The 13,523-nt window shown below is 39.9% G+C and overlaps 1 protein-coding gene across 9 annotated transcripts in view; it reads right to left on the bottom strand.

Annotated features, from left to right (window-relative positions):
* Nucleotides 1–11,831: 11,831 nt before the first annotated feature.
* Nucleotides 11,832–13,523, bottom strand: part of GLP2R (glucagon like peptide 2 receptor) — a 37,484-nt gene continuing 35,792 nt past the window's right edge. For all 9 annotated transcript variants that reach the window (XM_033139471.1, XM_033139476.1, XM_033139468.1 and 6 more), the window contains one exon: nt 11,832–13,510. In XM_033139471.1, the coding sequence (XP_032995362.1) occupies nt 13,172–13,510 (339 nt within the window). In that variant the 3' untranslated portion in view covers nt 11,832–13,171. The remainder of the gene's footprint in view (nt 13,511–13,523) is intronic.

The raw sequence follows: 13,523 nt of genomic DNA, 5'->3' as shown, positions 1-13,523 counted from the left end.
TTTTATCCCCCCCCTTTTTTTTGCTTACAAATTAATTCAGCAGACCTATAGAATTTAGAGGCTGATTGGATATTACTATACAATACAGTGGGGCATGGGGAAGTGTAGCACAGATGTATCCATGATGCCCCAGATTTGTTATCAAGCAGGGAAATAACAAAATATGCATCTTGCAAGGATTCCCCCCCCCCCAATAGCTGCAACAACAGCTGTGGAGGTGGGATCGAGCATCTAAAATAATCCCTCATTAGGAAGTGTTGAGTGGGAAGCTTCTACACATGGCACATGTTTCCATTAGAAACAAATAGTGATTTTGTCGTGCTAGTTTAAAAGTGATAACTTCTTCCAAAGAGTCCTGGAAAATATAGTTAGGTGAAATTATGGAGAATTCTCTGTTAGAGCTATATCTAGTCGTCACCTCAGAAGTACAGTTCCCAGGGTTACCTAGGAAGAGTGAATGACGACTGTCAGACAGGTTGAAATCTGTATTGCAGATATGGCCTTGATTTAGGAGTGTCAGTACTTGTGTATATAATGTGGATAAAGATATGTGAATAGTGTAAATAAGTAAACTTTGTCCAGTCCAATACCTTGAGCTCAGTATGTCTCCAACAGTGAACATTCGTTGGTTGCATGAACTCGGAACTGATTGTGCTCTATCAGTACTTGCACCAAAGGTGATGTCTCTCAGATCCTGTCCGTAAATCACGATACCTAGTAACTAAGATGTGTTACAGTGGATATTTTTTTTAACCTCAAAGGCATAGCATGCAGTTGCATCTGGCAGGCAAAAACTTAAAAGGTTCCCAGCAATATGACTAGTGTACACGCTCACATTTAGCATTATGTAACCATACACTGTGCCTGGAGGTGGCACTGCATGTATTTTACATTTTGCTGATCTTGCATGGGGTTCTCCTGCTTGACTTTTCTGTGACTCTAGTTTCCTTCACTTTTCATATAAGGAAGTCAACCAATGTGTTTGTAGAACTAATGGTCGTGTATGTCTGTTAAGGTGATGTTTTGAGAGTCTTGCGGCCTTTGTTCATTGCGGAGCAAGACAATAGTTCTTTTATCCCATAATTGCTATGAAACAAAGAACATTGCACCCCAAAACTTGACATTCCTATATGCCTGGGACTTCAACTTATGTGGCAGTGACTCTTCCTGATGTTTAGTATGATGTCCATTCATTCTGTGCCCACTCATACATGCTTCAGAATACTTCGCTGTGGTCTAATTTCAGACAACAATTTTTGTCAGATTTTCAAGTTGGGGATTTCTCCCTATGGCTCCTGAAAACACCCCACCTGTTATCAGGATTGGTACAGATACTTTTTCAAAAAATCTATTTAGGTAACTACAATTTTTTCTAAGTGCTTGGAAATTTAGTTTACAGCAAGCCTGTCTTGAACCTCTGCTGTATTCTACATAATTCATTGTGATATGGTGGCTCCTTTCTATGATATGTTCTCTGCTCAGCTGTCTTGGTTTGTTTATGGTGTGATCCAGAAAACCAATGGTATGCCATTGATTTCAGCAAGATACGGATCTTGCCAATACTTTCTTAGTCCTTATGCACTCCATGGTGCCAAATACTGCTGAAATCTAGCTAAATGCTCTTATTCTAACATTTGAATCATGTAAAAATAAAAAATAAGGAGAACCTTATTGGGGGGAGGCCAATGTTTTGGAAGAATACAGAATTGGAAATGAAGAGAAATTGGGGGGGGGAGACAGCCCCCCCCTTATATTAATCCAGAAGAGATGTAAAAAAAAAACAGACATATTTTCAGTTGTGTTCAAATACTCAATCTGGGATATTGGGGGCATAGCTGTCAACTTTTCCCTTTTCTTGCGAGGAATCCTATTCGGAATAAGGGAATTTCCCTTAAAGGGGGGGGGGAGTTGACAGCTATGATGGGGGGGGGAATCTACCGTATTTTCCTTTGCTGCTCTTATCACAAGCAAACTCCAGGAAGGTCTTGCTCCTAGTCTAAAGCACAACCAGTTTGGGCATTTTGAATACCAACAGCAAAATAATATTTTAGAGATTACAAATCCAGCTCAGATTATTAGATTTTGCATTTCTGAGCTCATAGTCCACTCTTAATATAGTCCACTTTTAATATAGGATTATTATTATTTTTTACAGTATTAATGCTAGTGGAAAATCACATAACACTCCTTGAAAAAGTGGTGCAGGGCCTTTTTTGCCCTAGGTTGTGTCAAGTTTTGAGCGAGTGCCCAGTAACATTTAAGCAGACCGATTCCAAGTTTGGCAGCATTCGTTTCAAACTGATGTTCTTCTCTAGTGGTTCTGTTACATAAGCATTGCAACTGAAGAGGATGCTTTTAATGGGAATTGTAATGAACAATTTGGGTGTTTGGGGTTTATAGACAGGAGTAATTTCACTCTGTCAATATTTTTAAATCGGTTGACCCTAATGTGCATTGAATACGGTTAGCAAAAAAACTCAAGACTACCTTCAGTGTTTGAGTACCCAATTCTTCATGTCTATGTAGTAGCAATAATGTTTATTGCAGAGCAAGAAAGTGAAGGTGGCTACAATCTAGTGAATAGCAAAGTGAATTTAAGTTTGGTTGCAATCAATGGAGCTTGCAGTTTATGCATGTTTACTCAGAAGGAAGTACTCCCAAGATACATGCATAGGGTTGCAGCCTTAAACATCCTTAACTGTGATGGTTGACTTTGAATTCTGGCAAATATATCCTTGTGTTCCTTTCCAAAATTGGTGTATACTAAAATTTCTGTTACCTGTGTTTGGTTGTCTATTTTCCCAGTGAATCTGAATTCACTGCGTGTCTCTCATGTCAGAGTATTCTTATGAAAGCAACACTCCCTATTATCAAAACTTGTGTTTCTAAACACTGTAGGCTTATCACACGCTATATGGATAAGCAAATTCAGATTGTATTTGTTTTTACCATCCATGAGTAAATTGAAAGTGCACAATTCAGTTCTGCAGATATAATAGATTTGGAGGGCAGATCTGGCCAGCAACTAGCTCTCCCCAAAGCAGTTTTTTAAAAAAAGAGATTTTAAAAAATGGCATTGCTTATCTTTTTATCCTGTACCTTTTACTAAACACTTTCTAAATTTTTACAGTAAAATGTGTCCTCTGCCAGCAGTATTGGCTTTGAACTTTGTAATAATACTTAGCTGCAGATTTTTGGGCTGACTAGACATTTAAAAACTTAATTCTACTGTAAGCTCTGTGTATCAATAACAGCAGTGAGCCTTTAATCATTGTGAAAACTGTTAATGTGGCTTTTTTGTCCCATGCAATTGTATGACTAAAACACTGCAGCTGAAGAGGTAAATAAATACTCGTTAAAATTTAAGGGCCTTGTTGTCAGTTCAGGTATGTCTCCTAAATGTTAATATCACTGGAGTTGCACTGATTTACCCCATTTACAGATCTAGCCCTTAAATGTTGAAGGTATTTGCTATACTCTCCCCCCCCCCCCGTTTTATGTACAAACATTTCCATAAACTTTGTACTTTCCTCTATTTTAGCAAGTTTGTATTATGCACTTGAAAAGCTTTGTCTCATCTCATGTAAAATAAACTGTACAGTCCATTAAATGCTGTGTTACTGAACTGTTATTTTTACTGATAAGAAGCAGGATTTCTTTGACCACTTCACACTCGAATTAATCCACATGATTATGTACATGCGTACATCAGTACACAGAAAAAGATTAGCATGCATCGGGATGCAAGGAGGCAGTATTTAAATGAATAGGAACAGGCGCACCTGTTGGACTCTATTGACTCTTGGACCCTATTGAGTCAGTTGCTGTAATGATACCCTTTAACCATCTTCAGTGGTGACACTGCAACACAGCAGAAAGCATGCTATCAGCTCCTTTTTCTGTTACGCTGACCCAGTGGTGTCACAAAATAAGGTGTTGAGGTCATAGAATCATAGAGTTGCAGAGTTGGAAGGAACCTAAAGGCAGGGGGTGAAGCTAGGCTTTATTTCACCCACGTCACCAATATGTCAATGCAGGAATCACAGCTAAAGAATCCCTGACAAATGGCCATCCAACTTCTGTTTTTAAAAAAAAGACCTCCAAGGAAAGACAGCCTTTGGTCTGAAATCTCTGGCACCTTAAAAAGGGACTGCTGTTTCCTTGCGAAGGCATGTTTGTTCATCGAAACTTGACCCTGCCTACAATGCTCCAAGGCAAGGTGCCACCCCAAGGCTGAGGATTATCATAAAGGAAACTCAGAAAACAGAAATCCACTGTAAATAAAGCTTCCTTTTCCTGTCACACAGAAACATGTTTCAGTGTCATTTCGCATTACAGTGTCATCTGCAAAACCCACCTATATTTGATGTACACATTGTCTAGTAATTCATCTATATTTTGTATATTTTAGTAGGCATTCCATAGACCCACCTGGTTAACAATGTGTTAGGGTTTCTTCAGGGGGTGGGGTGGGGTGGGGTGAATAAAAACTGCTACCAGCCCTGTGAGTAGGTTTTAACCAGCAGCAGTTTCTAGAGCAGCCAGGAAGGCAAGGGCTGGCTGAGCGGAGGATATTCTTGTTCTGCTTTAGCTCAGTCAGAAGTTCTTAAGGGTAGATTGTTGCCTCAGGCATGAGTTGTTACTCATAGAAACAGTGGTATTCACTGGTCGGGTGGAGAGCATGGAGACCAACAGTAAGTGGAACCAGAGCCAGTGACCAGTAGAGTCATCAAATTAGTTTTGCCACCGTCTGCCTCCCTGCTAAGTTTTACAGGGAATGCTATTTCTCGGACTGGGTTGATTTTGTTATTGTTATGGTTATGTATTTTGTGTTTTTATATCGTGTTTTTATGTTGTCACCACAGTGAGACCTGCAGGTATAGGACAGTATACAAATTTTAATAATAATAAATCAGTAAAGAACACAGCAGCTGTGCTTCTGTAGAGTATTATCTTGAAATTAAATGGATTATGAAGTTGCAGTGAGAAAAGGATGTAAGGTAAGCTGAAGTGTGTGTGTGTGTGTGTGTGTGTGTGCGCGCACACACACACACACACACACACATGCACACAAGACTTCCTCTGGCTTACAGCCAATTATTCCAAACTGGCAATTCTGAAGTAAATTCCTTAGAGGCCTCTGTGTTTTGTCAAATATTCTGAACAGAGTGTCTGAAGGAGTCTTCTGCCCTTCAAAAACTGGGAGTAATTGCTCTTCAGATTATTATGTTTGCTGAGGGGATTGGTACCCTGACAGTGAGTTTCTTGCCCAGTGGCTTCATTGTCTGTTACAATTCACAGTGTCAGTTGGGGGCCATCATGTAGTGACCACGATTCACATTAAATAGTGTTCAACAGCAGGAGACGGAGAACTCATTTTGCAATGGCCAAGACTCATGTGGTGAATTCTAATTGAGGATATGGTTGGGTAGGAGACATTTACTAGGGGAAGACTGGTCCCTAAGGTGCAGAAAGCCATCCACAGCTTCCTGATAGGATTTGCTATTAAACTGCTCGGCTAAAAAGGCAGGATGACAAAGAGCAGCTTAATTTGCCACACTGGAATTGGGACGGTTGAAGGTCAGTCACAGATACTGATTTAGAACTAGACTCCAGAGTACAGGCTGGTGGGGGTGGGGGTGGGGACAAGTGGGGCACTGGCCCATGGTTCAAACTTTCTGAGGGGCCCAGAGATCCACCGGCTGCTTCCAGGACCCCAGCCAATTGTACATAGAGCTGCTTCAGCTGCTGCATCAACAGAGCAACCAGCAAACATTTGCTACACGGATGTTTCCAGATGCTTCCAATAACTTGAGGTAGATAATTTTAGCAATTGCAATATTGGGTTGCTCTGCTTCTCATTTGAGTGTTAAACAGGAGAATTCAAAACATGTATAAAGTATTACTCTTCTGCACTCATATTTTCCAGTTTGAATCATCCTCGATATATGGCATTACTAGAAATAATTACAAATTCTCTTCCCACCCTCACCAGTACTGGGTAAAACCTTCTTTCATTTACTGTTGTACACTGGGACAGCTTTTATATTTCTTTAAAAACAGCCCTTTCAGTATGTTTATACCAAAGTTGCAGATTCCTGTGGAATTAGACAACACTTCTTTCTGTTTGTAATAATTTTACTTTTTCCATGCGTGTCATTGAAGGTATGCACTTCTAACTTCAGTTTGACTATTTGTGCCCTGTTTTCTAACTTTGCAAACCAAATGCTCCATCTTCTGAAGATTCAGTATAAATTGTAACTCTGTTTACAGATCCATGACTTGATTTTGGCGTTAGAGATAGATTATGCCTCTTACTTTTAAGGAATTGTTTGTGGAAGGATGCCTAAATTACTCCTTCTAGTATAATTTGTTTACTTGTTTGGCCTTGCTGACCTCATGTTGGTTGTAGCAGCTTCATAGCAATGATAGACTTGAGGTGCCAAAAACATCCTAGAGACGGTGTCCCAGTCAAAGATAAAATACTGTCTCTTCAGATGCAGCCACATGGTCCAGGCTGGTTCATATGAGAAGAGGAGATCCCTGAGGTTACGCAGAGTGCAAAATGAGGCATTTTTTAGTTTTATATGCTGATTTTTTTTAATCTTTGCAGTCTGAATTCATCAAACTAGGCAGTAAAAGTCAGCAGACTCTGTTGGCATCTGCTTAGAAGATTGTTGATTACTACAATCAATTAGAACTTTAAAAAAAAAAAACCGTGAATACGGTTTGCAAAATGCTATCTTGGTTCCTGAGCCACCAATTGGCTCTGGGAAATTTTCAAATCCTGAATTTGTACAAAATTTAGAATTTGTGTGATATTTCAGTTTATGCAGGAATTATCTTTTATTTTACAGTACTTTGTTTTGCAAGTGTTTTTACACTTAATAATACAAATAACATTAACAAATAGTTTTCTGAAGTAATATGTTGCATGGGAAAGCTTTTACCTTAGGTATCATATTTGGTATCTATGATGGCTTTACCTACATGGATTCAGTTGATATGACACTTGGCCTGCCATGGAAGGTCCTTTTTGGTAGTATCCTATGATAGCATGGATGCATGCTCTTGGAAGAGTTACATACATCATAGAAAGGAACCAGAGTTGGGTGGATCTGGGGCTGTAAAATGGGCTGCATTCCATGGTACTCTGTTTCATAAAGGTCATTGTGTGAAGACCTGTATGACACAGTATATGGTATTTCGTGCAGTTTTGTATACAGAAGTCACTTCCATGTGGGAAATTCACCTTTTGTGAAGTCTTGCAGGTGATATGCAAAGCAAATAAAATCAAGGGTGTTTTTTCCCCCTTTCTCTTTATTATTGTTGCTTTGAGTAGTAAAGAGCAATTTTAAAGACCTAAAGTGTTCTTGGGGCAGATTGTATCTAGTCCATGAGTCAGAGTAAAGAGGACGCTACAATCTTTCTCGCCCTAAAATTCTGACCACACATAGAATGCAAAGTGAGGCTATTATGTGCTGGTTTTGTACCTGTTTCCTTAAAGGATATATCTGCTATGGGGTGATATAAAGACAAATGAGGGCACCATTTTATTTTCTTGAAAAATGAATGAGATGGATGGTTGTTTGATTTGGATAGGTGGAGCCCTCGCTCTAACAAGATAAACATCATCAGTCTAGTTCATGGATAAATAACAGCAGTTTCAAAGATTAAAACTGCTGATTTATACAGTTGCAGTTTTTTTTTCTACCATACAATCAGTTGAAGTAGCCCAAAACATTATTTTCACCTGGCCTCTTGGATTTGATTATATAAGGTCATTTGATTTCCCAACTCCAACCCCTCCCAATAAACAGGAAAAGATTACAGATGCATGAGAAAGCAAAAATGCAGCTCACCAGAGAGTCTAACAGCTTCTGCTAAAGTAGCAGTGTGGAACTTTTGACCCTCTGCAGATTGTTGGACTTCAACCCCAATCCCTATGGAATCAGCACAATCATCTATCTAGTACAGCAAGAGCAGGGGATCTGTGTGCTCCCCCCCCCAATTATTGGACTACAGCTCCCTATAGGCTATAGTGGCTGCAGCTGATGAGAGTTGGAAGATACCCATTTTCTGACTCCCATGTTACAGCAGCTGTTTCCCTCTGTGACCAAGCGGATGCCTCCCTCAGGCCCACCACACACACACACACGCACACAGTTGCCCTCCTCCCCCAACAACTAGCATTTTATGACATGCTGCAGTGCTGCTGAAGATGGATGTTCCACTTAGCCAGCATGGCTGTCAGACATTGATAGCCTTGGTCTCTGTGAATTTGTCTAATCTCTTTTAAAGCCATCTAAGCTGCTTGCCATCCCATCTCATAGCAGTGAACGCCATAAATGAACTTGACATTGTGTACTTCCTTTTGCTTGTCTTGAATTTTTTGCTAATCAATTTTATTGTGTCAGCTCATTTTACCCATCTTTGAAACTTGTTTGCATTAAATCTTATTTGCCTCCTGCCCATACATTTACCTAGTTTGGAAAGTCTCTCTTGGAGCCTTTTGTAATCTGCTTTGGTTTTCCCCATCCTGAATAATTTGATGTCATCCATAACTTCCTCCCAGCTCATCACATACTTGTTTATGAGCATGCTGAATAGCACCAGATAGGGCCAGCTGAGGCAATTGCCTCAGGTGGCAGGCTCGCAGCGGCAGCCAATCCCACATTGATCTTTATTTCCCCCTTCTTCCTGATGTAGATCTGCAATCACCCCTTCTTCCAAGGAGGGTCAACATTTTGGGTTTTGCCTCAGTTGCCAAAAAGTATTGGGCTGGCCCTGCCAGATGCAGTACTGATAATCAGCTATTGTTTTCTTGCCTTCATTGAGAACTGTCCATCTGCTCCTGCCTTCTGTTCTTTAGCCAATTACCGGTACTAACCCATAAGAAACCTCATACTTTTATTCTATGACTACTAAGCTTACTCAGGAGCCTTGATAAGGGACATTGTAAAATGCTTGTTGGAGGTTCAAAATAATACACTTTCTCTTTATCCCAGCACTCACACATTCTATATTCTAATCAGCCTGGCACGGTTTTGTCAGTTTCCTTTTCATCTTCTGCATCTGCTGTCTACTTTTCAAATAATGATCTCCCTTTAAAAAAAATCCCACATTTTAATTTATACATTGATTTGACAATTCAGACAGAAAACCCCTCTAATCAGACCTGTGAGGTCAGTGATCCTGAGTCCAGTTCTCATATTATTCCTTTCTATGGATTATGTTTCAATATTCTATACGATAATAATCTGGTGCTGCAGCCTGTAACTGAATAGCTAAACCCTTTTAATGCCATTTTATTAGACTTTTCCTAAAGGTGGGGGACTGTTTCACCTCTACCTCCACAGTTTCCAAAACCCCACACAAAATACCTCCAAACACAATGCCTGGAGGCATTGCTTACTTTTAAAGTCCCTGGTGGTTTTTGTTATGTAAAAGAAAATGGTAAAAGACGTATTTAAGAGGTTGAGAGAACTATCTTCTAACAAAAATAAGTAACTTGCATCAGCATCCGTAGTAGAAGAATGGGCAGTAGCCAAGGCAACACCAATTTTTTAAAAGGTTTCCAGGAAATTTAAAGCTCTTAGCTTACATCTGTTTGAGGAAAACTGGTGGAAAGCATGATTAAATATAAAATCAAGCATATAGAATAGGAAGTCCTACTGAAGAAGAATCAACATGGCCTCTCCAAAGTAAGTCCTGTCTCACAAACCTTTTAAAGTTCTTCAAGACTTTGGTATATTTATACAAGTGCCTGGTTTAAATTGTGCACTTAGACTTTTAAAAAGCTTTTAGTAAAGTTCCTCTCACCAAAGATTCCTTAGTAAAGCTTAGCAGTCATGATTAGTTTGAAGAGAGCTCAACCATCAGGCCAGGTTAGTACTGCGCCACATCAAGTCATTAGCATGGTGCATCAGCAAAATGAACAGAGAGGAGCATAGTGGTTTCTGGGAGACTTCACGCTTGCACATTTGTGCAAAACCATGACTTGGGTTAATGTGACATGTGAACCAGGCCTAAATCCATAAGATTGTTTTGAAGTCATAAACTTTGATACCTGATACGGAACTTGGCATTCAACTTTCATTTTTTTTAAATAAAGTTTCCACCCCTTGGATGTACAGAAAAACTTTCTTGGTTTCAATGTTTTCATCTTAACATAAGAATTGAGCAATTAGGAATATATCAAAGCAGAAATTGAAAGAAGAATGGAGGTATATGGAGATGTATTTGAAAAAAGGAATAGTAACAGAATTGGTGAGATGCTTTAATTGATTACTCAAGGTGTAAGGGAATAATTTTGAAAAGGAGACGAAGCATAGGAATGTTACATATTTCAAGATAATCAATGTAAAAGCAATATGAAGTCAATTTTTTATTGTATGTGTGTATGATTTTAAATTTGATGTGTATGGTTTGACTATCTAATAAAGATTACTTTTAAAAATTAAAAAAAGAATTGATTCCATCTTTACCTATTCTGTCTCTCTCAGGTGATAATTAAAGTGCATTGCAGCCTTCATGTCTACACAGAGTAATAAGTAATAGTCCATTGGGTAATATTACTGCCTGCCTATTTAGTGTGTTCTTACAAAAGCTGTGTGCCAGAGGGCTTTGTGTACAAACCACTCATTCCCTCCTTGAGTAAAAGGAAAAGTTTTGCTTATTATCTGGGGAGTTGTCTGACCAGCATAATGATATGGAACAGGGACGTGCTGGGCATTCTCCAACTTCCTTTGTGTAAACATTAATTCAGCACGTCAACAGAGCGATGAATCCCAGAGTGCTCAGGCTGGTCTCAGAGGAACTGATGTTTTCTAGCATGTAGGCTGCATGAGTGTAAGTGCAATTATATGGAAATAAGTTCCATTAATTTCAGTAGGATCTGAGTATAACTTTCCCTGGATTGCATCCAGCAGTGTTTGCAACTGGGTGGCCATTTTAGGTTCATCTCATTCAATGACAGAATGTTATTCCCTACCAAGACCTGGTCCTCGTTAGAGACTAGGGAAGAACTGCAAGAGCCATTAAAGACAGGAAGAAAGGTTAAGCCAGCTGAAATTTTGTTTTAAAAAGAGCTAACTTTAAAGGGCATGGTCTTTGTGTCAATGGAATCCTACAAAACATTTGAAAACACAGCATCTTACAAGGAAATAATAGCAACCCTCATGTAAGAAATCTGGATACATACCATAAAATATACTTTGAAAGACGACTGGTCTTAAAAGAAGAATTGCACAAATGGCTACAAAAATCCACCGTCAAGAAGCACAGTCTAGAATGAATGGCATTTTACCAAGCCACGTTATCGCTCTCAAGGACATGGACAGTATATCAAGCAGGTTTCTTGAATGATAGCTTTAGCTTATCTATAACTTGCTTGATAAGGTCCTGGAGTTTTATTTACTTCAGGATTATTATCTACATATATATTTTGGAAAGTAGCTCGTCTATTCTCTATAGGTGTGGCCACCTCCTGAGACTCAGCAGGAGGGATTGCAGAGAACGCTTGCCTTTCAAAGTTATGTATGATCCCCAATTTTTTAAAATATACTTGTACACTGCTTAGAAGAAGAAGAAGAGTTTGGATTTGATATCCCACTTTTCACTACCCGAAGGAGTCTCAAAGCGGCTAACATTCTCCTTTCCCTTCCTCCCCCACAACAAACACTCTGTGAGGTGAGTGGGGCTGAGAGACTTCAAAGAAGTGTGACTAGCCCAAGGTCACCCAGCAGCTGCATGTGGAGGAGCGGAGACGCGAACCCGGTTCACCAGATTATGAGTCTACTGCTCTTAACCACACCACCACACTGGCTTAGAAGTCATTGTACATTAAGCAGCACATAAATTAAGAACTAATTACACATGACAAAACCAGCCTTTGGATTTCACAGTGGGTACAATATGTAAGGAAGGAAAACAATTCGGCAGCTTCCCATTTTTAAGTCTGTGAAAATACATGTTGTAAGATCAACAGTTTGTGAAATAAAAATGACAGCAGGTAACATGGCAGGCCTGGAGCTGTGCGGGTACATAGCTTAGCAGTTGCTTGTGATTTCAAGACAGTGTGAAGCAGCTTCTGGTGGACCTAGGGTTACCCATATTTTCTCCTCCATGGGGAGAAAAGCAACTCGGGGGAATTCTGAGGAAAGGCATGGCTGGTGGTAAAAGGAGCAAGCATACCACCCATTTGGTCCTCCACCTCACTCCCCAGGCTGCTGCTTCTTAAAGAAAAATGCTGTATTGAAAAAATGTTACATGGATCTGGCTGCAAATTCTAGCTTGGCCCTTTTCTGCTTGCTTACCTATTCACTTGTTCTCTCATTAACTCATCCTGAATTTGTAAATCACACCACGCTGTCTGGCTGTTTGACAAATAGATGTATTTGGGTAATGTTGCCCCTGCTTCCCTCCCATTTTTTTCCCATCTGGTGACTTTGAAGCTTCTCAGATTTTTCATCTCCAGTCATATCAGTTTTCTCCCTGTTAAGAGGTGGTATAAAGATGTTTAAAATAAATTTGCAAAGTGGAAGTAATAATGACTCCTGTTGCAGGTCTGTTGGTAGGATAATGGAAGAAAGAACCACAATTTTGTATATTACATATATTAAAAGAAGCATTAGTAGCTGTGCCCCTAAAAACAAGTCAGTTCAGCATTTCATAATTTTTACAGCAAAGCTTGGAAAATGTGCTTATAAATATATACAATCCCACACATTCCTAAATGTCAATCCTGTTCATTTAGTCATTGTTGGAATTCAGCTTCTTGTTTAACAGTATCACAAAAGCAATGGTTGTCCTTTCTGAGATGCTGCAGAGCAATCCCATGGGATCAGACTGATGGCTCCAATAGTGGCGGTCAATGTTGGGAAACATAAGAGAAACAGCAGGCTCTTTCAAGGTGCTCAGTCTATTCCTTTTATTCCACATCTGGTTCTTGTAGGACCAAGGAGAAGCCATTTTCATGCAGTTACCAGGCTTGGCTAACTTTAATTTTGTGGGGGGCGGGGCGGGGAATTACCTGGGAAGAGTCAACCTGGAGGAAAATGCTAAGAAGCTATTTTCACCATCTTTTTCTTTTATGGGCTCCCCCCACCTACTTCCAGTTGTTTCCACATGGCACATGATGCAAGATCCCTCATTGATCTAATCAGGTATCTCAGTTTTTACTTTTGTTACAAATCGAAATCTCGCTTTCTTCGAAGACTTCTTCGGTCGTCTCCCCCATTGTGACTTCTCCTTCACTGCTGTCTGAGAGGCTTGCTCTGGGAATATGCTTTAATGCGAAGCTTAGCTCCACTTTGCCGCCTGTCCTCTGCTTTGCCACTTGTGTGCTCTGAGGCTGAGTCACCTCCAGGGAGAAGCAATTATTGTTTGAATGCTCTTTCTTTGAACATCTCCCCAGGTGCTTGATGTTCTTTCCGAGAAAGCACGGCATGCAGACAAAGGGGGATGCCAGCAAGAAATGGGACCACTTCTTGCGCAGTTCAGCTTTTACCTGGAAAAGGAAG

Source organism: Lacerta agilis, chromosome 2 (assembly GCF_009819535.1).
Source record: "Lacerta agilis isolate rLacAgi1 chromosome 2, rLacAgi1.pri, whole genome shotgun sequence".
NCBI classification, from domain to species: domain Eukaryota; kingdom Metazoa; phylum Chordata; class Lepidosauria; order Squamata; family Lacertidae; genus Lacerta; species Lacerta agilis.
This window is presented reverse-complemented; position numbering and strand designations above follow the sequence as displayed.